At 38.7% G+C, this 27,623-nt stretch overlaps 1 protein-coding gene across 1 annotated transcript in view; it reads right to left on the bottom strand.

The window, feature by feature from the left end:
- LOC145781907 (kinetochore-associated protein 1-like) overlaps positions 1-22,181 on the bottom strand; it is a 31,295-nt gene extending 9,114 nt beyond the window's left edge. Inside the window, exons 1-25 of the mRNA XM_082593599.1 lie at positions 22,089-22,181; positions 21,552-21,661; positions 19,165-19,249; positions 15,927-16,018; positions 15,155-15,314; positions 14,684-14,772; positions 13,984-14,155; positions 13,163-13,327; positions 8,509-8,664; positions 8,087-8,223; positions 7,754-7,898; positions 7,270-7,413; positions 6,700-6,930; positions 5,751-5,885; positions 5,161-5,298; positions 4,532-4,783; positions 3,935-4,075; positions 3,606-3,661; positions 3,040-3,222; positions 2,654-2,769; positions 2,414-2,556; positions 1,931-2,078; positions 1,521-1,708; positions 742-840; positions 224-352 (exon numbers count right to left, since the gene is read on the bottom strand). Of these exons, the coding sequence (XP_082449725.1) occupies positions 224-352; positions 742-840; positions 1,521-1,708; positions 1,931-2,078; positions 2,414-2,556; positions 2,654-2,769; positions 3,040-3,222; positions 3,606-3,661; positions 3,935-4,075; positions 4,532-4,783; positions 5,161-5,298; positions 5,751-5,885; positions 6,700-6,930; positions 7,270-7,413; positions 7,754-7,898; positions 8,087-8,223; positions 8,509-8,664; positions 13,163-13,327; positions 13,984-14,155; positions 14,684-14,772; positions 15,155-15,314; positions 15,927-16,018; positions 19,165-19,249; positions 21,552-21,649 (3,402 nt within the window). The 5' untranslated portion in view covers positions 21,650-21,661; positions 22,089-22,181. The remainder of the gene's footprint in view (positions 1-223; positions 353-741; positions 841-1,520; positions 1,709-1,930; positions 2,079-2,413; positions 2,557-2,653; positions 2,770-3,039; positions 3,223-3,605; positions 3,662-3,934; positions 4,076-4,531; positions 4,784-5,160; positions 5,299-5,750; positions 5,886-6,699; positions 6,931-7,269; positions 7,414-7,753; positions 7,899-8,086; positions 8,224-8,508; positions 8,665-13,162; positions 13,328-13,983; positions 14,156-14,683; positions 14,773-15,154; positions 15,315-15,926; positions 16,019-19,164; positions 19,250-21,551; positions 21,662-22,088) is intronic.
- Positions 22,182-27,623: the final 5,442 nt, after the last annotated feature.

The raw sequence follows: 27,623 nt of genomic DNA, 5'->3' as shown, positions 1-27,623 counted from the left end.
TCACCAAAGCATAATGGAATCTATAACGCGATGTGCACACGAAATGTGGTTTAAATTTGAATTATAATTTATCAGTGCTTACTGCTTACTCAGCAGCAGTTATGGATGGAAGACTGGAAGTATCATACGTTGTTTATCGCCAAAACGAATCAGCTGTGAAACTATCTTCATCATAAAATGTGCTATATTTCTGTACAAAATTATGCTTTTGACAAATTCTTACCGTGATCTTCAGAAAATGATTGCCAGCGCTTTCGCAACAGTTATCGAGCAGTTGGAAAGCAAGCTTTGGTGGTAAGCCGAGCAACAGGCCGACCGCCATGGAGACGTCGGGCTTACGGGATAATAAGATCTGCAAAGAGACAAAACTATAGCACTGAACATCATAGTCGGACGCAAGCAGACAATCGAACGATGATGAGGGACCAGGTTAGCAAGTCAAGAGTTACGATTACTTCACGGGTCAAGTTTCTCGTCTTAGTTCGATAAATACTTCCTTGTAATTGTTCTCTAACCCTAGTTAGGTGGAGGGCGACACTAATCTGTTTCATGAATCAATCGCCACATAGCCACACAAATAATCCAAGCGCAGCAGCCTATATGATACACTGGTTGACTACTGGCCGGACTTCTTTCCAAGTTTCCTTCAGTTAAAAAAAACAAACCCTTTTTGTGTTTTTTTTTCACGATATGAATGGTTTAGTTGCAAATTGTGTTCAGGCAATGTCTAATACACGGTACCTTTTCTACCAACACCTCCATGTAGCCTTTCACCTCGATGTTTGCTTGTTTGACAATGTTCATGAGCACTTCAACCACCGTCTTGGTTTCTTTGCTTTCCTGTTGCCACATAATGAAACATTTAGATTTCAATAAGAACAGTGCGTAGTTTTATGCAGCAACCGCAGGTATGAGTTATTCCCGGCGCTTCACAACGCGTACACTTTCAGCGCAGTTGTTTAGAAGAACAACCGAGTATATCTTTTAGTATAAAACGCAGAATTTTGTTTCAAATGTTTACTCGCAAAGTCAGGGAGATTTATACAAGAGAAATATAAAGCAACCAAGTTGCGTCTCTTTGTAGTAATCACATTAAGCAATTGAAGCACCCATGCTGGACTGCACTTGCACACACAAGCAAGTGCGTTTGCTAGCATGTGTTCACGCTGACTTGCATGTGTTCACGCGGTAACTCGTGGTCAAAAAAGGCATTTAGAAAGAAGTGGAGTAATGCCATCGTCATGTGATGCTGATGCAGACATTCGCTTCCCACTCAGCTGAAGAAATGACACGTTTCTCTTTCATCTTCTTTGTTTGGATTGTTCAGTTTTCAGGGCTGGTGAGGGAAAGCCAGGTGAGTGTAGTTTCGTCAAGTTCGGTATGCCATGCGTTTCATTTGGTGCCTTGTAAATGGGGCATTCAAGAACGACATGGTCAGAGTTTGTTTCTCCGGCTAATGTTTTGATTGGCGTTAACAAAAGCAAAAAACAAGCAACTCCAAATCGCTGCGGTAAACTTACGCCATAGAAAGCTTTGTGGTTCGACAAGTAGGCCACAATGATGCATTGCATCTTTAGTACCCACTGCAGCGCCATTGTGCAGTGCCGGGCATTCTTCAACTTGCTTGTCATTTGTACGACCAGGTCTCCTAAACCGGCCAGCTTTCTTGGAAAGGTTCCAGTAGCCGATGTGCATGAAAGCGACGTTCCTAAACATCAAAATTACCACGTTTAACGAGGTACTCCTAAACTAATTCGCTCTGAATAAAATACACGGGAAAATCGCATGTATCGACAAAACAAGTGATCGGTATCAGCAAGGTTCGGTAACTTACATTGGTGTAGCTTTCGCCACCGTAAAAATAGCTTTTTCAGCATCTTATTCAAATATATATAATATATACTGGATAATATCATTTACATACACTGACCTTGCTCGTTGAAAAGACACTCAGCCAACTGGGCAACTAGAGGAAAGACATCGGTTGAATTGAGAGTGAGACCGTCCGACTCTTCGTACCAAACATTGGCCCAACCTATTCGATCACTACGACGCGTCTTCGGCCCAGAGACCATGCACTGTTCGAAGTTGTATCGTGTTGATAAAAACTTCAAACGCTTGTGAAAAACGTGACTGTGGTATCGTTCGAATCAAAAGCATTCTACTTGTTCGTGATGACAAAACAATAGCTGCCCAAACAGCCTCTAACTGCAGTCGAGCACATATTGAAACTACACGGATTAAAAGTGAAAGAAACCTTGCCCCTATTTTTTTAATTCTATGATTTCAGTTATGCTACACAAAGCTCAGCTAATCTGAGAAATTCGAGAGTTCAAGATTCAGCATTTTGTGACGCCTTGAAGCTGGTAGTAGTTTGAGGATTAAGATTTGTGATCGAACACGAAAGTCAAACCTCGGATAAGATGTCCTTCGTCTTGGCGTCGGTTGCCGAGTGGACATCGAAAGTCAAAGTGCAAAGGTTCAATAGAGCGATGACGTCGAGCAACTTGTTGTCATGACAACACGTAGCGGCGAAACGAACTATTTCGCAAATATCTGCAAAAATAATGTACGTTCAAACTCTAGTTTGTTTTCAGTTTTGTGAAATAAAAGCTTCCATTATTCTACGTTTATTTTACGTTTCAAGCACTACCTGAAATAAATGAAAATATCCGATCGGGATGAGTCTTCAAAAAGCTCAAGAATATCAAGGCAATCGATCGTAAGACGCTGGCCGTTGCCTTGGTTGGTGAAGTATAGTGGAGGTCTCTGTGATTGATGAAACTAATGAGACGATGTAATAAAGACCTAACTTACCTTTTAACACATCAAATTAAAACCCACTGGCCTGTTCAAGTGACATTTTTTATACTAGCACGAATCATTCAATGTCCATTTGTAATGTTCGAAATCATCAGAAATGGATAAAATATATTAATATTTGTACAATAAAGTGTTGCAGATGACCATTGAACAAACTTGAATTGAACATATAACCACTGGTCAAGATTGTACAAGAAACGTAAAATAACATCATACTTGCAGATGTCGAGAGCTGCTTTGACTTGGCACTTCCTCGCGGCTTGCAAAGCGATTTGAGATTGCATTGTGTTGAGTGGGACCTTCAAGAGACGGGCAAGTCCTAACACAGCTGCATAAGTATCCCTGCCTTGCACCACAGGTCTAGCGTCTCCAGAGCTGCCACTGTCAGTGGCCCGTTTACTAAAAGTTGTGATGTAACAATATACGTAAATTTTTCAGTGCATTTTGTAAGCTTGTAGTTGGGTGATGCAAAGTTCACAGCAAAAACATTAAATGTTGGATGCCTCTAACAGCGGACCTTCTAAGCGGCCGATTAAGCTAATCACCCGATTAATTTAAAAAAATTTATGAGAAATATATCTGTAGATCAGTTGTGGGCAATTCTAATCAGCGGATTAAGGTTGGTGTATAAGGGGAAAATTTTTCTACAGATTATACTTCTTAATCGGTCGATTTGCTTCACAAGTGAGTCAGACGTTTGACCCCACGTTTAACCTGAGTGGAGAATGTCGTGATTTCAAATTTCACAAGATATAAAGCGAAATGATTCATGGAATTCTAACCTATGTTCGATTATGGTTGCATTTCCAACGTTTGAAGTATCCGACATGTCCGCCACCTGCAAATAAATATTAAACCACTGAGTGATTTGTCTTCTGCACCTTTACCAACAGCAACTATACCACAGTTTGCACAGATTCAGAACAAATAAAACTCTATATTTAAACAAAAAAAGTGTTTAAAGCTTTTGGCATTTTGGCTTTTCAAGCTTTTTGGCATTTCACAAATGGGCCTAGCTTTCACTGTGTTAGCAGAAATAGAACGAGTTTTCAACGCATAGAAGCATTGACAAAAATCCAAACTAAAATATTCCAATAGAAAAAGACTTTACGTTGGACGGAAGCAGAGCGGACGCACAGACAGCCGCGGCTTCCTTCTGCTTGTAATGCTGCTTGATACTTCGTGCTAGCAGAGCCTCCCTTTGCCTCTTGTCAATGTAGTTACCGATAGATATAGTTTCGCCGTATCGTGTCTGCCAACAATAGTGATTTGATAGACAAAGCAAAAATCGGCAAAACAGTTTAAATATTCAAAAAAAAGTGTAACTGCAACCTAATCGACGAGGACTTTGTAAATTATTGTCAAAACGTTACATGGAGATGACCGTTGGAAGAAAATCAAAATATATAACACCGGAATTAAAATATTTCAACATTATAGCTATCGTGTTAAAAAGAATGATTGTTTTCATTTGACTTGTATACAACAAACAGCTATGCAAGGACAAAAAAAACATTTTTATTACCGTAGACTTAGTTTGGCATGCTTGCAAAAATTTTTACAAATTTATGCCGTGTTATGAAGCCAGGTAAATTGTCAAGGGTGTCATCGGGATTGATAGCAAAACGCTGACCAGTTTTACTTCAAGTATATTACAACTTCAAACACTCACTACAAGTTCAAGTTCGCAACAAACAAAGTGCATTACTTGTAGCAAAAAGATGCTTTTCAATACAGACAGATCGTCTGTCCATTCGTATCGCAAGGATGATGGCAGAGACTTTCCACGGCGCAACATGTGTTCGATCATGTTGATAGAAGCCTGGCAGTAGTTGTCGCGCTCAGCAGACCACATTGGATGGGTCCACTGCAATACAGCTTTCGCGCTGACAATCGTATGGTTGACAAGTCGCACGGCAATATCTGGCGCATTCTCAAGGACTTCTACGCATTCTGATATCTGGAATAGATAAAAGATTGGAGATGGTTAAACGAGTTGAGCGACATTTCTCAAGTGAGAAGGCGACTTTTCCCAACTATAAAATGTATTTTTTTGCATTAATTTAATTTTTTGCACAGCTCATTAAAAAAGAGGTGATTTTCTGACTGGGTTAATCCATCAGGCTAAGGGGCTCTGGGAAAACTACCTAGATTGCAAGTTCTAATCTTTTTTACGAATATCCGCAGCATGTACAAAAAATCAGGTTTATCATCAATCAAGTCAACATCAAAAAGCCAGTTTTACACTTGATCAACGCAATTTCAACGTTACTTTGGCTATTTATATATTTGATCATATTAAAATATGTAACAAAAGTATTATATGAACCCACATACCCGATGATTGCAAATCAAATGCTTGATGCGATGAACGTAAACAAATTCTTGAGGGGAACCACTGAACGTGCGTGCAAGTTGCACGGCATCGGTTAATCCTTCTTCACTGTCTAGCTTGATCAGAAGGCGAACGAAACGCTGAAAGAAAATATAAAATCTATACCAGACAGAGACAAAGAGAGGGGGGAAAGAGTTTGAGTGCCACAAATACTTTGAAATTGGTTGATTCCGTATTACCAAAATTCATCCTGTTTACATCGATTTATCGACTGCAGACCAAATGAAACAGTTCGACAATTAATTCCTAGCTAACAAAGTTGGCCTTTTTTCATTGATTTAACATCTGAAAAGGTTGACTCAATGCAAAAAGACCAACTTTGTTACCTAAGCTAAAATGACTGATTGCTCAAACAATGCAACATGCTATTGAATAGGGTTGATGATGGCATCTTAAGATTTTCAATGTTTTTATTAACAAAATAGCACAAAAAACAAATTGCTATCGCAGTCCTAGAGTTCTCTGTTGCCTGAGCTACATCAGTTCAGTCTTGAGTGTGCTATAATGATTGCAAATTACTACGTCCACCTACCTTCAAACTTGCATCGTCTCTGATGAGAACTTCACCGAGATCATACTTAGCGGTGATCACTGGCACCCTCTCCAAGTGTACGCAATGGAGCAAGTCGTTTCGCCACCTGCTGTACATTTCTTTGCATTCGTCGTCCTGTTATAGGAAATTTAATGAGTTTCTAGACGCAAAAGTGAATATCATTTTGTTTTTAGATCTGAAAATGTGCGATTTATGTTAAATTATATTGGTAATTTTTTTTTTGTCGTGTCCAGGCTTACACTGGTTGAAGATTTAGATTAAGTGAACGGGAAGGCAAGAAAGCCAATCTTCGTGTCCACCTTCAGGCATGCCTTTAAGTGTCCTGCCACAGACACAGCCGCATGCTATCGAGCGGTGTCGAACCGGCGCCCTTTCGATTGCCGTTCCAGTGTTCTCACCACTCGGCAAATTATTCGCAAGATACGAAAAGAATTATTGTTATGATTAGACCAGTGGTTCCAAGGCCATGGTGGTTCTTAACCTCTTTCAACATTGGCACCACTTTAAAATCAGCTACTGTTTCTCGCAATCCCTTCTAAAATGGCAAAAAAGTAATAATCGCCCACAATCCAGAATGTAGGTTAAAACCCCAGTAACCAAGTCGCAGCTTTATACGCTATTTTTCAACTTACCGAAATGGTTCACCATCCCCGCACTCCTTAGGAACACGCTTCGCACCCTTAGTTAGAACTAGATAAGACTAAAAGGTGCCAACTTATAATGGTGGTGACATAAAGTTGCTAGAAGTGTTTTACAGTTTTGAAGAAACTAGAAACAAAAGAATCAAATTGCATAAATCACACAGCAGGCAAGTGATTTCCCAGACAGCAAACAGACGTTGAATCAATGTAAAAATGACGGCTTTGCTGCCTGGGTTGGTGTTTTAGTCGCTGTTAAGTCTAAGAAATGACAGGAAAAAAGTAGATACCGCAGAAGCAAGGGAAGAATCACTTATTTCAGCCTCAGCCACGTCGGTCGCGTTCTGAACCATGACGTTAACATCCTGTGACCACGGAATAGAGGCTACTTTTGCAAGTTCGGTTGTGGCTTCAACGACAGCCTTCTTCTTCTGAAAACATTTCACGATCGCAACTATCTTCCGCTCGCGAATAGATTGAAAAGCTCTTTTAGCTTGCTTGCGGCCTTTGGCCAGTTCTTCCTGAAAAAACGTGAAAGAAGATGCTTTAGAATGTAGACATTTCGTTCAAAATAGAACTTTTTACCGTTTACATAAAACAAACACCAGCTACAGCATGCGACGTGACAGTGCATAAATAAGCAGAGAAAGGTGGCAAAGCTTGTAAAGCGACACTCATCAAACCGCCAGCCCTGTTCCTTTCGTAAATGCAAATTGAGTCAGAATGCAGCCTTTTCTACACAGCGTTCCAGTTCTTGTACGTCATCACGCTTGTAATTGAAATGAAACCTTTGAGCATTTTTTGAGCACCAAATGTAAAGCACACTGTTAAGGTTGTTTGAATAGTAATGACCATCACACCTTGATATATTGCAACAGTGTGTCATCCTCATCCAAGTGATGTTCTCTCATGTAGGGTCGGACTGTTGTTTGCAAGCACTTCGGGATCAGTTCGGGAGCTTTCACTTCATCAAGCATGCGGAAGGTTAGAGTGAGGATGGTTTCCTGCAATAACATAATGTTTCCTCTTGTGGCTTGTGGAATATTGTTAAACTATCACAAAGTGTTTTAGGTGGTAATCTGCATTTATCTCGTCAATCAGACACGAGATTTATTAAGGGGGCTAGTTCATGTGATGACTATCTGTCCAGAATCGCAGAACACAGAACCATGTTGCTATGATACAATTGTTTGATTGAAAATGAAACAAATGAAAATCTTTGTTCCAGCTGATTCCGTCGCAACTGGTGTTTCTAACTGCAAATGCTAAATGTAGCTTTGCTGACATTTTGGTAATTCTAACTTTTTCCGCACATTTTTAGATTCTTACACAAAACTGACTAACCTGAATAAACACGCCAAGTGAAATGTTGCATTTATATCGGGAGTGTAAACGAATGAGAAGCTGTAGACGAGAAACCAATAGCCTCAGTTTTGAAACTTCTTCCTTCTTGCTTTTCATGACGAGATATGTTGAGGAAAGTTGCTCTCTGAGAAAGGGAAACAGAATTAGCAAAAGTCGCAGTTTCTAACTGTCTAGCGACGTTGAAATGATGTAAATCCAGCGACTTTTTTGGCTGGTGGCTTACTTCGTGCTGATCTCAGCAAAGATGAAACAAAGTCGCTTAAACGCCACGAAACGTCTTAATCGCATGAATTGGATAAGTTGCAAAGTTACCTGATGAATCCGACATTCGATAGCTTGCTTTGAACCTTGAAGAAGACATTCGCCAACTTCAAACCATTTCCCGGCCATTTCTGAGGATAGAGTTCTTCCAGTGCGGTGGCTCGTTCGTGCAGCCAAGCCGTCAAAATCTACCAAAAAAGATTAAATAAATCTCTTCGCTTAAAAGAAAACTTAAATAATCAAAACAAAAACGTTGTTTTCGTGCTAATTCGTTTGATAACTGAAACACCATGAAAGTTACGTGGAGGTAGTGACATAACAATGAAATTTTGAAACTTGAATTGTAATTGTGTGCTTTTCACCGATTACCTTGATTCTAGAAAGACGTTTCGAACGTGCTATTATACTACACCAAACTCTTTCAATACACCAAAGTTAACATGAAACTACGGTAAAGCTTCGGTAAAACAAACCTCCACCGATTGTGGAATGGAAGAGTACAAGATGGCGGGTATGATGTGCTCTAGCCATATCACAAGTTCATCGGTATCGGCGTCTTGGGAAACTACTTTCAGTAGATTTCGAAATCGTGCGTCGCCGTCTTCTTCCAAGTAAGAAATCAATTCATTCTAAAGGAAAACAAACAAGAAATGACATCTTTAAGAACAGTGTTGCCAGAAGCCGATAAGTAAATTTCTCAAACCGCTTCAAAAGTTCCAATCTCATACGCAATTCCCAGCCGTTATCTCACTGGGAAATTGTGTCTCCATCTGGCAACACCGTTTATATATGATGGCAGAAACCAAGCGTTATTCAATACGATTCGAAGAACGCTTTGAAACGAAAATAGGAAAAAGAGCAACCAACGCCGAATGTCAATTGGCCATGCAAAGTTCAACAAGCCATCAGGTTTTCTCGTTATATTTTTTCAGCCTGTTTAGATTTTTAATATGGTCAAATTTTTCCAGAAAAAAAAAAATTTTACCAATCACGTCATGAAAATCAGTTACAGCATTAATATTTAAGCCATATTGATTGTTAGTTCAGGCCCTTAGGGGAATCTTTAGGCTAAACGTGTTACACGTTGTTTTTTTGCATATTTTTGCAGTTGATCAACCCAACTTTGATTTTAGTGGGTGCCGCAACTTTTTGGGTCACGTGATCACCCCCAAATCGGTCAATTGCAAGCAATAACAACAATTCCAGTACAGTATGACGCAATAACGACGTCATCAAGGGAATAACCAGAAGAGCAGCTACCAGGAAAGAATTTCCCTTTTGGTCATGCCACTTTAAAATTTAAAATAATATGTAGGCCTAATTATGATCTACAAATCAAATTAATACACGACCCCAGATGATGCAATGTCAGAGTCTTAATAACACTGTTAATTCAAGATGAAAAAACTAGCGGTTTTCGATGTTAAATTCCTACCATACGTAATTTGATGTTAAAAAAATTCGTGTACGACAAGTTTTTTCAAGTTACAAGATAGAGTTTAGAAAGCCAAAAGCATTTCTTCAATGATCAGTGTGGATTGGAGATGAAACGTCAATGTGGATTGAAGATGAAACATCAGAGAGGATTGGATATTTTGTGGTCGAATTGCATGTTTCGTACTCGCATGAACAAGACTTGTGCATTTTATGGATTTTTTCTTACAGGAACATCGAGAGCCACAAGTAGACTGAGAAAACGGAACAAGCTGATTTGCATCATTATGTTTCCAACCCCAAGCTAAAGGAGAAGGTAGTTGCTGAACATTTACGAGGCTTGATTTCCGTATTTCAGCTTGATGTATCGCTCTGCGTGTATGTTGCATCAGAGCAGCTGACGTTGGTGGCAGCTTTTCAATAGTGCAACCATTGGTAAACATCATATAACGGCATTCGTCTACATCCGTGATAGTAGGACCATTGCCATAAAGAGCTATGACATACTTTTGTATGTCATTTATAGAACTAGGTGAGCTTGAGAAATTCAGAGAGTTAAATAAGCCACACATTGCGGTAAGATTAAGCATCCAACAATCTCAAGCCTTTTTTTCCAAAGACGAAACAGTACCACAGATTGTGATAGCATAAAACAAAGGTAAAGAAGCGCAAATCATCGGAGATTGAGGTAAAGATGAAACAATATCATGGATTGGAATGAAGCGAGTTTTTTCTCCAACTCCAAATTCAACCCATAGTTTACAGATTTCTAACTTGTCAAAACACGAAATTGCAATAATTACCACATTAGTATCTACTGTTTTGACTATGGCATCGGATTTTCCATGTTTCACATGGAGAAACATACGGGTGTCTGCCTCTTCGTGATCACATTGGGAAACCTCAGACATGTCCAATGTTTGATTGTTAAGAGCTGTATCAAACGATGTTACAACAATCGTAAACAAGTTTGGATCGACTGAAGTTATCACAGCTTGTTGAACCAGTTGATATAACGCAGTTTTGTTGCTGTCATTTCCCAAAAACTCAGACTAGTTGAGAGGAAGACGAGTATTACTTGTGACAGACACGTAACATCCAGACCCTGTTTCTTGCAGAAGATAAGCCTCAAATAGCTACTGCCATCACAGAACATGCCAGCAGTGTGATGTCAGCCGATTATGAAGTAGTGAAAGAATCTGCCTCGAAAACCGATCACTACGTCCTTGATGGAGGGTTCTTGTTGCATCGAGTGCCATTGAAACTGGAGACAGTTATGGGTCTATTGCACAGTCGTATGCAGATTTTACCATTCGTCATTATCGCTTAGCAACGGTGGTCTTTGGTGGATATGGTGGTCCGTCTATCAAAGACAATACCCATCAAAGACGCGGCATGAACGTCCACCTGGTTGTTCACTTTACTGTAGACACCAAGTTCATTGGAAAGAAGGAGCAGTTCTTGCCTCGAGCTTCCAACAAGGAAGGATTAACTTCTGCTCAACTGAGGAATAGAAGCTGCAATGTGAGGAACGCTCCAGGTGATGCAGATGTTGACATCGTCAAGACGGCAGATGGACAGCCCTCATCGACATAGTACGACTTTAATTGGTGAAGACACGGACCTTTTAATATTGATACTACGCTATGCTGACACTGACCCAGACATTAAAGACCTCTACTTCCGCTCCGAAAAGGCTTACGCAACCAAGATACACGACATCAACAAACTTAAAGCAATCATCGGACCAGACATAATTATGCTCACAACTCCTCCACCGGTTGTGATTCAACATCAAGGATATTTGGTATCGGGAAGAAGACGCTTTCAAGAAACTAGTGAAAAGTCAACCAATATAATCAAAGAATGTGCAAATTGCTTTATTCTCCCAAATCAGACAGACCACATCATCTTGGAAACAAAGCTATGACCGTTACGTTTGGCAACGATGGCAGTAGTAACCTAGAAACACAGCGATACAATACATTGGTCAAGAAAATTAAAACAGCCAAATCCTTTGTTCATCCTGAACTTTTGCCATCTACATCATCCTATACCAAACTCCACTGCCTCAGAGTTTACTACCAGATTATGGTCAGGATGGGTAGGCTACTGAAGATGGTATGGATGCTCTAGACTGGGGATGGAAAGTAGAGAATAATCAGACGGTTCCAATCATGACGGACATGAAAGCTGCCCCGGACAACCTACTGAAAATGATCACTGCATTTGCGAATCGTGTGCACCTCACTGTAGTTGCCGGAGATATGTGCTACCATACCATGCTGGATGTGGACCATGCCAAACTGGTTCATGTGTCCATACAGCAATCGCATAATTACAGACGATGACATCGAGAGTGACAGCAATGAGCATTAGTAATACTTGATCCATTTGCTTTCTTTACGCTGATTATGTCAAGAGTCTACATGACCACATCGTATGAGCTCTTTATGCCTGCTCAGTTAACATAAATATATATAGAAATCCCTGTGATAGAAATTTACTGGGTTTTTTAATAAACAATACATTGTTGTTGTACATTTTTAATTGTTGTGGCAGCCATCTTGGATTGCCATATTGAATTTATAGGCTATCAGATAATTTAACAATTCTGAGAATGGTCTCATTGACTTCACAAGGTATAAAAACCTAAACATAGACACCAAAACTACATGTTTTGGTCATAGGATGACCGAGTTATGATCAATTTACTGTTATTTTAATGGTTTGGCGGCCATCTTGGATGGCCATATTGAATTTATAGGCTATCAGATAATTCAACAATTCTGAAAATAGTCTCATTGACTTCACAGAGTATAAAAACCTAGATATAGACACCAAAACTACATGTTTTGGTCATATGATGACTGAGTTATGGTCAATTTACTGTTTTGTTCAATGGTTTGGCGGCCATCTTGGAAGCTATCTTGAAAATAACCACTTTCCGGAAGTTGGATTCCTTAACATTTTGAATATGTTAGTACTGACACTCAATACTAATCAAATCAGTTGAAAAACCATTGGTAACTTATTGTAACCAAAAAGGTAACACCAACAACAAACAAGCGACTACAATAAGAAAAAAACAAGCAAAAAATTAATACATGACGTCACAATGACGTCATTAATAACATAATTTTGTGTCATTTTTATCTCGTGTATTTTGTAGTGGCAGTCAGTCCAAATGTAAAAAAATAACGTATCTAATTGCATAAAAATGCCGTGAAAAGAGCTCAAAATTGACTTGGGGGGAATCCCCGATTTGGGGGTGATCACGTGACCCAAAAAGTTGCGACACCCACTAAAATTGAAGTTAGATTCATCAACTACAAAAAAATGCAAAAAAACAACGTGTAACACGTTTAGCCTAAAGATGCTCATTTTTGCCCCTAAGGGCCTGCACTATGTGGTATCTTTCGTATTTCGTAGCACTGTACTTATTGCCTTACCCAGCAGTCAAATAAGCAAAAACTGACATAAAAGGCTTCTCGTGAGTTTGTAAAGGCGGGTAAAATCTTAAACGCGGTCTTCTTCCCATGATGAGGTGACAAAGCTTAAAATCCACAAGACTTTAAAACGCGTATTTTCGTACCAGCAGCTTACTATTATTACACGTTGCACATTTATAAGCGTATGCATTGCACATGACACATGAACGTAAAGATTAAAAAAACGCTTTCCACAACTCGCCTCGTGCCTAGAACAGACGACAGTCGCCGCCGGTAGATTGCCATTGAACAACAAGGCAGCAACTTGTGATGAAAGTTTGTTGCTTCTGAAGTGGTCCCACGTTACTGCATCCCCCTCTTTGAACGCCATCCTGTACGTGACAAGAAGATCCAGCAGTCTGTCCATCTGGAAAGGTTCAAGGTAAAGCTTGTTAAGAAATAACAATATTTGTTGACTACTTTCGTTTTGGTAATTAAGTCATGGAAGTACTGCAGCTGTTGTTGTTACAAAGACGTCATTTTTTCAGCTTAAGTGACAACCTTCTCTCAAGCCCACCTATCTGTCAAGAGGTAGATCATGCGGTATAACCACCAGTACACTTGCCTGTCTTAATGGCTTGTCCAAAAATTTGGCTGCTTTAGAAGCCTCTCAGTGTCGTCAGTAATCTGGTTGAGCAACGCAACATAAAGCATGATGCACTGGTAGTTTCTGCATAGGTCTTCTCTTCGCTTGTCTCCCTATGTTGACTGAATAGCATGGCATGTGGTATTTTATAACAGCGTTTGTTACACCCGCAAGATCCGATGCTATCTTGGTGAAAGAGCAGCAAATATTCAAAAGGCTGTCATGCAGCACAAAGGTGCCACTGTGCGGATACGAAATAAAGACAAACTATTGCAAATTTTCGCACAATTTTGAAATTTTAGCAGATAGCCCACAGACCATAAAAATATTGATCTAAAAGTGTGAAGTAAAGTTGTGAAACAAAACATGAAATGACGTCATCTAAATCGTTGCGTAATAGAATTTAAGCAGGTTGGAATCCAAATAAATAGTCTAACCTCTAGACACAGCTCCATATCTTCAGCAGCTTCATCCCCCACAGAAGCACGAAATCTTCGTCCACTGCTATCCAGATGGTCACGTGCCAAGGTCAGCAATTCAAAGGTCATATTAAGGTCACTTAATGAAGCTCTCAGGCACAAATCACCAACAAATATCCGATCTGTGATTCTGCAAATAAACGTTTCTTCGTTATAAAGAGGAACGTATTAGAGCATTGTTTATGTCTGTTCTAATGTAGAGGGTAGAGCTCGAAAGGCGTTACAAAAACAAGCAAAACTATAGCTTTCAAAGCAATATTCTGCCTTGCAATTGAGATAATTTTGGTAAATAAAAACAAACCTCATGTATGGGGTTTAAGATAATGTCAGCATGCAAATTGCAATAAATCATTCACAATAGAAAGCAGTTTCAGCGCAAGAGAAGTGCAACCAAACATATTCATGTTTTAGTTTGATTGTTGTTATTGTCCAGGTATACAGTAAAATGGAAAACCGTTGTTGTTTTGTCAGCAGTATGACTTGGTGAGGTATTGAACCCATAACTGCCGATTCAAAGCAGAAACGAAGATCTCGTCCAGTGCATAAAAATGCAGCAAGTTAGACCTTACATGAAAGTATTTTTAAATTGAATGATAAAAGATAAGTCTAGAAACATCACTGCAGTAAAGCTGTAACTTAAATGCAAAAATGGATGTACTTTGTAGCAGAAAGCTTAAACTTTCCTAACGTCGACTGGGCACAATTTGCGTCTGAGGTCATTGACAAAGTGTGGAGAAGGTAGGAGGCCTGCGAAAAAAAGTATGATCAACGAACAAGACATTAAATCTATCATAAGTTTGAAAAGTTGTACCAGCGTCCAGCAATATATCAAACAAGCAGTCTTAGATACTAAGGCGCTATGAGAAAGTCAAGCACATGTAGACCTAACTAAAAAGTGTAAAAAATATATGCTAAATGGCATTCTCAAAGTAGCAAAAGTTAAATGAACAACACTACTCTATATTCTAACAGAATGATAGCCGGAGATAAACCAACGTCACGGTCTTTAGAAGGAGTAGAATACGTAAACAAAACTTATTAAATTTCCAGAATTATATATTAAGCTATCGTGGAAAGCGCAAAAGCCTGCAAAAAAACATCGCCAAGAAACACAAGACAGTAATTCTACCTCCTGTTGATACAGAGGCTGTAGATCCAACTTATGCTTTATTGCAAACTCTTTTGCTTCATCAAATTTATGTTGTTGCAAAAGAATGAGGAATCGTCCGTCCGGAGTAGCTTTGCTTATCTTCTTAACGCAACTTAGACCAGTTTCCTGATCTTCATCACTGAAGAAAACAATAAATATAGTACATAACGACCATAATAACGTTGGACGACCCAAAACCTACCGTTTCTTTTTAATGTATTTGTTTGTAAAAGTGACCTTTATAATTATTTTCTCGGTTTTCTGACCATTCTGCGCTTGTGGCAGTTAAAGAAACTTCTGAAATGTAGTTCTAATACACACTACAGTACAGTCATAAAAACGTCAATGTTCTTTCTCAGAGGTTTGTTGTACTGGAACCATAGATATTCCAGCCTGGCACTTAACTTATCTCGCGTTAAAAAAACAAACACTCTTCAGGGGAATCGAACCCACCACCTCACGTGACCAGTGACCACCTTGCCCTGGTGCACGTTGTAACGCAAAAATAGCACAAGTGAACACGGCAGTAATAATAATAAAAGGCAATACAACATAAATACTACTAAAGCTGATGGCAAGTAAATAACAATTCCTTCTAAGCTAGTTCTGTGACCATATTGAAAGACTTTAACGTTAAAGGATATCAATACCGCAAAAAAGTGCTCAAACCCAAGCGCAATGCAAAGCAGAGCTAATTCAAGTAGATAGACTTCGAAATGCATTCGAGTTATTCAACAGTGAAAACTCTTACTTGTCGCTGGATTTGTCAATGATATAAACGTCATCTGCGATTCGGGGAGATGAAATAAAAATTGAATTTCTTTCACAAGGTGTGGTAAAAATCTGTAAAAAAAATTAGTTTGAAAAATAGCAAAAAAAACAAATCCTACAAGCAATTTTCATCTCAATAGGCTGAGTGGCAGTTGACTTTTACTGGAGCATCAGAATATCAACAACTCTTCAATACAGTGCCGGCAAAAAAAATCTTTACATGCAGTCAGCCAAAAAAAAACTTTACAATAAGTTTCTGGGCAGCCGATTGTAGCATCGAATAGACAGCGATAGACACGTGTTTCGCCCATGAGGCTGGGCTCATCAGTATCGCACCGTAGTGTTGAACTGTTTTATTCGCATCAGTAGCTCACGGTGCAAAAGATTGACACGGTGAGAGAGTACAAACAAACATAGCCAGGTCAAAGACTTTAAGAAACCGGCCTGCCACACCCCGCGGCGGCGGGGAGCGGCATGATTTATGGGATGACGATGCACCCGGAGGGTTAAGTCCACCAGCTTAGGTCGCGAGGGCCAGGCTGGGGAGTCGAGGTACCTGTGGACTGTGGAGGGAGAGTGTGGATCAAACGCCACTTTACCAGTCAGTTTAACTCTTATCTTTGTGGAAAGAAAAGAGCCAACAAAACCAGCAGGTGCCAGGGGTAGGACATGTGAAGAAGGGGTGTTCTTCCCGGCCATCAGCACAAGGCTGATCACTCGCTAGAACAGCGAGCAGCAGTAACGCTTCGCTAACCATAACGGTGTAGCTTCCACGCTAGCCATTAAGACCTCCAATAAACGATAAGTTTCTGGGCAGCCGATTGTAGCATCGAATAGACAGCGATAGACACGAGTTTCGCCCATGAGGCTGGGCTCATCAGTATCGCACCGTATTCTTGCCACTTGGGTAATCGACCGCCGCCGAAAAACTTTACATGTAAAATCTGCACAAGTTCTTAGCTTATTGTTCCCGCCAAAAGCAATGCGTCACAAAAACGCTTATAGTTACATCATTAGCTACTCTCTGGCAACACTTCACCGTAAAGCCATTGCTCTGCGTGCCTAGTGTTGCTTTCCAGCTTCGTGAATAGTAAGGGGAGTGAAATCGCACAATATTTTTCATTTTCTCAAAGTGTCGAGGTCTTGCAAAAAAATTTCAAAAACTAAAATAGGTTGAATGAAGAAGCAAATGGAGAGAAGGGAGATTCTGTGATTGCTGTAGACAGAGATATTGGGGTCTCCAGAGAGGCAATGTATCAACTAAAATCTTTATAATGAGTGAATATTTCACCTTTATAATTGATAAATTGCCTCTCTTGAGACCCCAATATCTGTCTACAGCAATCACAGAATCTCCCTTCTCTCACAAAGTATCACCGGGATCCAGTGTAGTCCGGGAACATCGTGAATCTGGGGTGGTAAAAGGATAGACCCTCGGCCCCAGACGCTCACACGACGACGACTGCGATCACAGTAAAGCGGACACAAGTATAGTGTGCACCCCATCTTTTAGCTTTACGAAAGTAGTGACAATCCTCTGCGGGTGAATGCGCGTTGTGATGACACAGATGTAATCATTTCTAATAAAATTTTTGTTTACATGTGCAAATCTCTGCAATAATACCAGATAATGATCATTACATCTGTGTCATCACAACGCGCATTCACCCGCAGAGGATTGTCACTACTTTCGAGGGTCTGCTACTATTCGGTGAGTCCGATTCGGTGAGTCTGATTCGGTGAGTTCTTAACCTCTAACCCCTAATCCTAACCCCTAACCCCGAACCTTAAAACGGCAATGATAATTAGGCTACGGTACCCGATAATTAAAAAAAAAAATTGAAAAAATCCCCCGTTAAGGGATCGGACTCAACGAAACGGGCCATTCCGGGTTGAGGAATGAGGAGCTCAATGTAACTAATTACTTATTCTGCACTGCTTTGCCAGGATACCATGCCATCACAGGGTGTGATTATAAGATCGTCAGACCATTCGGCATGTGACAACTCAGCAAGTGCAATAGTACATTCAGCTACTGTCAAGTCAGCAAATGAGATTTACTTGCTCAGTTGGGACTTGCTTGGTCATCGCTTGCTAAACTAAATTTGCTGACTTGTAACATGCCAAGTTTCGGCTTACTCGGTGGTTACTTTCTCAGTTTCATAATTTGCCAACTTCAGCCACTTACTGAAATATTGCTGGCTTAGTTGTCACTTGCACAACTGCCATTTGCACAATTCACAACTACCGACTTTTGGGTTACTCTGATTATAATTTCTGTTTCTTTGGCAAAGGAAAAACTACACCATTCTTAATTGCATTGAAATACCCTCAAATCCATTAAGCACTGACAAATTAGTCAGTTCCGTCAGTGTTAACTGTGCTAGTGTGCTACTGAAGCTGCTTTGGAAGTGGATGTGCAACATAAGGGAAAAATCAACTTCATGACGTCAATAGTCCGCAGACTTATGTTTGAAACAAATTTTCGCAAAAAAAGTTTGCAACCCACATCCCACAGCCACAGCAATTCCTCCTTGCAGGGCGGCGTTCATCCAGCACGCACATGAAGCGAGCAAATTTTCTTGCAAGAATGTGTAAACTTGGTAATGAAATCAAGCCTGTAACAGAATCATCTCTGGACCATGGATGAAAAAAGGATAATAGCGGTAAGACAGTGCCAAATTGGTTTGAAGACTCTCAGCTGCCAGATTTTCTGGTAGTAGACCAATGTGACAATGACAGTGACTACGAAGATTCGAATTTATCTCAAGATTTAGATGACAGAGGAACGATAATTTTAACTCTATAATCCAATTGAATCTTGTATTTCAGATTGTTTTTTTCTTGCAGTTTCTTATGTAAAAAACACAAAAACCGCTACCATTGCTCCAAAACCACGACAGGTGGCCTTTTGTCTTGGCAGAATTTGATCAATTTCACTTTTTGAACTAAGAAACTGTCTAATTTTATGACAAATTTGAAATAGAAACAAATTAGAAAATAAAAAATTATTGAAGTAGCCCAAAAACATTAAAAATTGCTAATATCTCAAAAATGCCCAGTTTTCAGCATGCAAGCACTCGATTTTTGAATTCCACGCCCAAAATACATCTAAAAAGATCTTCCTTGCTTTTCCTAATGAAAATGTAATTAAACGGGTTTAACTCCTGATCTATAGAAGACATGTGTTTGAAATAAAAAGGACACAAATACCTTACCTCTTCCATTTCTTGAAGGTTATGTATGGAGACAAAAGAACAATCCGAATTTCTTCTCAAACCGAAGACCTTACAGAGCTTCACCCTTCAAAACAACACAAACTGTTATTTAAAAACAGAAAAAAGATTTAGAATCATAAAGAAAAAGCGAAAAATAGCAAAACGAACAAATCAAGCAATTTCTGATTCAGTATCACATCTTTCTGTAAACACAATATATATACTATAGCCTATTACACGGTTACGTAAACTTCCAAACAAAAGCTGCAACAGCAAATCTTAACCTGATGCTCGTTCTGTCAAGATTTCTAAAATTCTAACCATGCATTGGAACAAAAGTCAATAAATAGAAGGACAGGTCATCCATCAAGTAAGCAAATCTTAATGAGTTCAACAAAACGAAAACGGTACAAAGAAAAAAAACGCATTTTAGTTTTCAGTCCGCCGCAATAAGTTCACATCATAGACAGTAAGACACCGTACAACAAGTGTGAATTGGCATTTGTCATTAGATCTAAAATAAATTAAATATTACCACAGGGGTCATAAATTTTAATTTCAAAGTTTTACATATATGCAGTAGTTTGCATCTAAAAACAACACTTTTATCTGTTTGGAAGGTGTTGATTTCTTTAAAATTGAGTTTCACAGTTCCAAATTGTGGTTCTGAAATGTTGTATTTCAGCTGTGTTTTATCAAATCCATGGTCTTTTGGCCAAATCATATCATTTATAATACGTTTAATTATTTCTGCTTTTCAATGTGTTGTAAGTTGATCTGATGACATAGTGTACGGTAATGTTGGCGATCAATACAGGAAGACCCACTCATAGGCGCCGACTTTTATTTTTGCACGGGGTGGCGGATAGCACAATATGGCAACCTAAAAACTTAAGCCAAGGGAATTCGCTTTCCCACGATTTTTGATAGCTTCTCCCTTCAACAGCGATTATCCTGCTCGTGCTCGGTTCTTCCACCTCCTTGATCGTGCTAACGCCTTTTGGCAGTGGCACACTTTCGTTTCGTTCAGGCGTTTGGTCACTTTCATGCTGGCTGAAATCCTGACTAGACGCAACAAAAAATGACTCAATGGAGGGCTGCAATTTTGAACGCTTTTTCGGTGGCACCTTTAAGCTGAATAAAACTGGAATGTCGGCGAAAACTTTTACTGGACTTTTCGTAATTTTTTCTATGATGTAACAAGCAACTCCTATGTCAGACCAATAAATTCCCGCCTCAGACTTTTACTGGACGACTTTTCGTAATTTTTTCTATGATGTAACAAGCAACTCCTATGTCAGACCAATAAATTCCCGCCTCACAGTTTGTCACGCCATATTACTGCATGAAGTAGATAATAAAGTAGAAATTAAAGCATGAAGTAGATGACAATACACTCCAATTGAAATCGGAAAATAATTCAAAATGCAAAATCTTGAGTAGGCTAATTGAAAAAGGTTGCTTTTATTATTGGGAATTGGCAGGGGGTGTAGCTTTCCTCGAATAGAATCATGTAAACGTGAAAATTTGCAGAACGTTAAAACTGCTACTTTACTAAGTGCACTTTTTAAATGAAACTCAAAAAGTTTCAAAAATTGCATTTTTTTTAATGAAATTTGAAAATAGATATTTATTTATTCATTTAGGCCTTTAGGGGGTGGAGCTTTCAATCATCGAGATAATTTTAATTCCAAGTATTTGATAGCTGTCGTAATTTATAGCGATATTATAAGCAGTTTAAAAATTTACAAAAAAAATTTTTGAGGGAGGCAATGGAAAGATCGTATGTTATTGATTAATAAATCCCATTGTAAACCTGACAAATGTAACAATGACTTATGACAAGTAACAAATAAAACGATCGCAACAACAACAAGGAAAAAACTCGTAGCCACGTGTTGCGTAATCTTCACGTAGCTTGCTTAATGTTACGCGAGTATCATGCTTGTGACAAAAACAATCATTTTCTTCGCAATACTGTATTGGTTTACCCCTTGCTTTACATTGACTTGAAGCGAAAACCAATGATCAAAAAAAGATTGACACGTCCGTTCAAATTACATTTATTTGCAGTAAGTAATGTAACCTAAACGGGGTGGCTGCCACCCCGCCACAGCGGTTACGGGGTGGCGTGGCCACCCCGTATCCCCGTAAGTCGGCGCCAGTGGACCCACTTATTAAACCCAATTTGCTCCAGTCCGGAACTACTCCCATTCCCTTATAGAGCGCATTCTGCATCATTTCGGCAAGTCTGAGACGTGATCTATCATTCCACATATTTATGAAACTAAACTCTAGAACTACAACCGAACTAGAGTAACACAAAGAAATGAATGAACATAGTTGAACATTGAACAACTATTTAAAGCATACTACATAGTACATACCCATCAGGAGATACAAGATTGCATGGTGTTTTTACAATAAAATCTTGTAAATTCGCTGGCCACCATTTCAGCAACACTAAGTGTGATATGTCAAACATGTAAAGATATCCCTGCAATGAAATTAAAAATTAATTATTTAAATTTTGTAAAAAAAATAAATATTAGGGCTTTAAGAGATAGTTTAGAACAGTTGATCAATCTATGAAGATCAGTCAGCAATTTTGAATTGTTCGTCCTTAGATAGAGGTTTGATGAGGTAACATCATTTCATTAGCAATAAAACAAGTAAAATGTAAAATATGATTGCAAGGTTTAATGTCAGCATACGAACACGTACACAGTCTATAACTCTATGGCTATTAACAACAATTGCTCTATCAATCGCACAACACATCACACATGTTACAGACCTCTGACATGAGTTGAGTTTTTGTGGTATCTGTCATAGCACACTAGGCATATGAATGTTGCAAATCACTTGGGAAACAACTGCGGCATATGAAGTAAAAACACAGAAAACAATGCATGTGCTCATACCTTATCACATAGAGTAAATACTGATGAATAAATTGGCTGCACTGTTTTGAATCCATTGAAGTCAAAGTTTTGGGTCAATTGTTGAATAAAGGTTTTCTCCACTACGCTCAGTGAACTGTAGGGCACTTCTGTATTAGTTAAAAACCCATAAACGGGATGTTCCTTTTCCCAGGAAGCAATAACACAATCACCATAACCCTGTACCAACATAACAATGTTAAGTTGATCAAACTGATACATTAGCTTGACAGAGCTCAGTAAAAGTAGTGAAAAAATGTAACATTGAACATTGGCAGAATGTTTTGTTTGCTTGCGCATTTTTAGAAGTTGATCCAATAACATTTATCTGATAAAGCCATTCTATCCAACATAAAAAAACAACGTGGATCTTCTTTTTTGTTTGACTTTAAAAATATTTTTGCATATTGTTTCTGCTATTAAGTTTAAATTGATTTTGACTTACAATAACGTCTTTTTCAAGTTGCTTGGACAACACACAAGTTCAGAAAAGCTAATATTCACATTTTGTCATCAGCAGTTCCAATTTAATTGCATAATGAATGAAATATGTATTTGTGACCACAAGTAAGATTTTGATGCAACCATTTTTTAACAAACATGCAAAAAGAAGCATATTTCAATTAAGCATTTCCGATTGGGCCAGCAATGCATTGCTTTTTCAGATTCTTGAGTGGGATGACTTTTCAAGGCTATATTATACAGTCTTCGGAATTAGCGTTCGCATGGCAATGCATGAATGGCGCATTAGCGTCGGCAATAAAAATGCCGAAGCCACACGAGGGCTTGTAAGGACCACAAGATTACAAAAAAAAAACCAATTTTCTTAGACTACAGCAGACTAGGATGTTGATTCAAACTTACTATTGCTGGATGTTTTATTTGGATTACTTCCTACTTCGCGGGCGCTTAGACACGTGCCCAGCTGGAAGAATTGATTCTTTTACAGAAACATCACCCGATTAGCATTGATTCAAAGCCAGTAGACGTGAAATTATTGTAAGCATCTTCTCCTTACCGTGCCTCGCTTTCCATTATCTCGTCCAGCTCGGTAATTAATGTAAAAAAAACGTAACTTTCTTATTGGGCACTGTTGTTACGCAATATAACCGGGAGCAAGTCTTTTAGGCGCAGACAGTTAGGCGCCGGTCAAATAGGCGCACACACTGTGGCGTCTGGATATTTAGGTGCGGAGCACTGTGGCGCCCGTTCATTTAGGTGCTTTTCCTAGTAAAGTCTGCAGATTGTATCAGCTTGGCAGGTAGGGCAATGCTTTTCACACAAAATGTTATATTGAACAGAAAAATATATTGTATTTGAATGCACGTGTTCGGCCTTTATTTGAACTGTTAGTCCAGGTTTGCGTCAGCGAAAGCTTTATCAATAAATTATTCAAGTTTCCGAACATGACTGAGTTCACTTTTAGTGAGTCAAATAATAACTACACTAAACATCAGTCAAAAATATACCGTAGCCTATATTCAAGCGGGTGGTAGGCTTGAGTGAAGAGTAACTTAGTTTTCCGTCGAAACGCCGACTAGGTTTAATAACGAGCAAAGTCGCACCATTATGCTTGCAACTTGTAGCTAGGGTTCATATGCCTTATAGAAATCTATTCATGTAGTAGAGTGTTGTCTCATATGTACTCGCCACACGAACCATCAATTCCGAGTAGAAGTAATTGTAAAAGATAACAGATTAAATAAGGTTCCATCTGGCTGCAACCTGTGTTCATGATGCATAGTAAATGTCCTGTGGACTGTGGAGATATGCTAATATAAAGAGTAGTAGAGCGTTGTCTCGCACCTCATCTCCACATATATATTTTTTCTGTTTAATATAACATTTTGTGTGAAAAGCAAAAGCATTGCCCTACCTGCCAAGCTGATACAATCTGAAGACTTTACTAGGAATGGCACCTAAATAAACAGGCGCCATAGTGCTCCGCACCTAAATATCAAGACGCCGCAGTGTGCGCGCCTATTTGACCGGCGCCTAACTGTCTGTGCCTAAAAGACGTGGACCCATATAACCCGCCGGAAAATTTAAATCGATTTGTGCTGACTCGAACGTTCAATCAACCCAAACTTAACTTACTTTTCCCACGTGAGTTGTTCAACGTGAATTACTGTAACAGAGCTCGCTTTATCGCTACTTTTGGTATTATTACATCACAAAAAATCAAACAGTGCGGTCGTGACAGACTACTCTAGTCTATTTTTCGCTTCTCGTTTTACATGTTTTGGTACAATTTTTTGGTAATAAACGTTCACAGCAATTACCGAGGCAATTTGAACTTTTGCCGTTTGGCCTCGGCAACGCTTTTGCCGAAGTAAAAATATGCTAATTTCGAAGACTGTATGTATTAATAACTGATCAAAGAAATCACACACCCGTAATTTTAATTTACAAGGAATTACATCTTTCGTAAATCAATTTGATGAAAGTTTGACAAAGTCCAATTTGACTGAATAGTTTTTACTGAAAATGAACTTATTTAAGAGTGAATTAGAAAAATATCAGTAATTGCTCAAGTACATGTAGCTCTACACAAAATGAAAATTACATGGCTGATTGACTCTTTTTTGATTTCTTTAAAGATAGTGTCTAAAAAGGCATTGTTAAATAACACTATTGTTAACTTGACATATATATCACATTATTTTTTAAGAGTCCTGAGGAATTAATATAAACAAACTGTAGTTAACATTATATCATGCATTTAATGATATGGTTGATGATATACATTAGGGTGTCCCACTTTTAGGCGACTTTTCAGGAAAATTAGGTTCGGGTCAAATTCTGACTGGATTTTCGTCACTGATTTCAAAAATGACGTTATTTTTTCATTATGACGTCATCTTGATGTGCCAGCTAGCGGATTTTTGCTATTTTGGCCTTATTACGAATATGGTAAGAGCTAGAGAGTTGGAACTTGCGCCAAAATGACCGGAAGGGACGATTTCCTATTTGTTGTCAATACAGTATGAAACGCCAACTGCAACAGAAAAGGAGTTATTTTGAAAAAACATGTTTTTCTAATTTTTGGGCAAAATAATGAGAAAAACGGCAATTTTGTTACAGTGACGCTTTTATTTCGGTAGTTAAGTTGCTGTGCTGCGCTACATTGTTTAACAATTAAGTACAGTGGTAGTAGTCTAGCATATTGTATTTACATTGATTATACCTCAGCATTAATATTTACATGCATGTTGCAATTACTAATAGCCTACTAGCTAACTTTAAACCCTTGATCATTTCGTTCAAAGATCTATCAAAAAAAAAACATCATTCAACAACACAACACAGTTCAATGGGATTATTTATCACACCACACTGTGCAAAGCAGCACAAATGCGCAAGTCTGTTTTGGCCAAATCATCTTGGTCATCTCGAATCAAGCCTTTCACAACGCGCTTCAGTCTGCCAATGAAGCGCTCAGTTCCTCGATTGTTGTTGTTGATCATACGCCAAAACACTGATGGAGATGAAAAACATACAATGCATGGAGCCATCTTACTTTCTTCGTAGAAAAAATCACGTAAGTTGCCACGCTTCAAAAGCGTCTGCTCGACATCAACGTTTCTTGGAAAACTTTTCTGTCTTACCGCATCAGCAGCAAAAGGCGGAACTTCAGCGTGAGAACCTAAAGCAACGTTTTTAGGGCTCAACCATTGGAATGCATGCTTAACGAAATGATTCAGAACAGCGTTGAATACTGGTTCATCAACAGATTTATATGCAAGTAATTAATCTCTAGTAAACAGTACAATATTGAGGGGCCTTCAGCAGCGGAAGGTTTAAGACGGATGACTAAAAATGCTGGCAAATAAACACAAACAATGAAAGAACCATACGTTGAAGTTTGGGGATATCCTGAGGCCCAACACAATACCCAAAAATTAGCATTCTTAAGTAACCACTCGCTGTTGTTATTTAACGTGCATGGGACACGCTTTCTTGACAATAAAAAAATTAGGGGTTCAAATTTCCTGGAACATCTATCACTAAATGAGCTGCCAGAGCAAGAAGACACATATGGTCGCTACGAAAAGATGAATCTTTAGCTTCTTTCTTGTGCTCAGAAAACCATTAGATCTTGACTTTTAAATGATTTGCGGCTATAGCTGTGATGGAAACTTTACAATCTTGTCGGATTTTCAGATGTTGGGGCTTAAGTTTTGGTATTTTCTTAATTATATTCATCAAACCACCATCTTCATATGCATTTAGGGCCTTTCACTTTGCCTTCCAAAAAGCTTTTTGCGTATGTAAAATAAATCTTATTTACATGGAAGAGACATTCAAGAGTGTGTACCACTACTACACTAGCTACCACCACTGTACTTAATAGTTAAACAAGGTGGCGCAGCTTAACAATCGATATAAAAGCATCACTGTAGCAAAACCCAAGCAAAATCGACGTTTTTCTCATTTTTTGGTCCAAAAATTAGAAAAAACATGTTTTTTCAAAATACCTTCTTTTCTGTTGCAGTTAGCGTTTCATATTGTATTGACAACAAATAGGAAATCGTCCCTTCCGGTCATTTTGGCGCAAGTTCCAACTCTCTAGCTCTTACCATATTCGTGATAAGGCCAAAATAGCAAAAATCCGCTAGCTGGCACATCAAGATGACGTCATAATGAAAAAATAACGTCATTTTTGAAATCAGTGACAAAAATCCAGTCAGAATTTGACCCGAACCTAATTTTCCTGAAAAGTCGCCTAAAAGTGGGACACCCTAATATACATACAAATGCACAAAATTATATAAAAACTTCGACTTATTGACTTGAGCAGACTCTAATAATAAAAGATATACAGAAGGAAAATATTATTTCCATCCTTACTATAGTAAGATACTGTGATTGCAATGTGCTGGAGAAGCAAACCAAACTGGATAGCTTGTCTGAGTGAAGTGTTGATGCATTGAAGAACTTCAGTTTCAATAATTTGCCAGCTTTAGAAGGTGTTGAGATGGGAATACCTGAAACGCGAAATGTGTACTATTAAGCTTCCACTATAATGCTATACATTTGTCACAAAATTATTTGATTGGTAGTAACTAGTAACCTATAGAAACTATATAGTTGAATTTTGAAATGATTGAGCAATACTTAAGATAGGTTACTGGTGAGAAAGATAAAACATAAGACAGAACACACCAAACTAAATGAGCTATAAGAATGCCAATGGCTGACAAAACAAATACGTACCGGTACCTTTCACCAGAGAAGTAATATTTAGTTGTTCAATCACATAAACTTTGGCATCCGATGAAGCCACAGCAAGATTGTACAAATCTGCATCAACATATCAATAAAACATATAAACAGTGCATTGTCCATTTTTTTAAATCTAAATTTTCTAAAAAAAATCAACTAACTTTCTGAAAATTGATAATAAAATGGCAAACTCATCCCTACCTTTGTTTGCGTTGGTCTTGATAAATGTGATACAACACAAATATTGCTGTGATGCATTATCAGTGATGGTGCTCTCTTCAAACTCTAAAA

This window comes from Aplidium turbinatum, chromosome 13, assembly GCF_918807975.1.
Source record: "Aplidium turbinatum chromosome 13, kaAplTurb1.1, whole genome shotgun sequence".
NCBI classification, from domain to species: Eukaryota; Metazoa; Chordata; class Ascidiacea; order Aplousobranchia; family Polyclinidae; genus Aplidium; species Aplidium turbinatum.
Note: the sequence above shows the minus strand (reverse complement) of the source record. Positions and strands in the feature narration are given on the sequence as shown.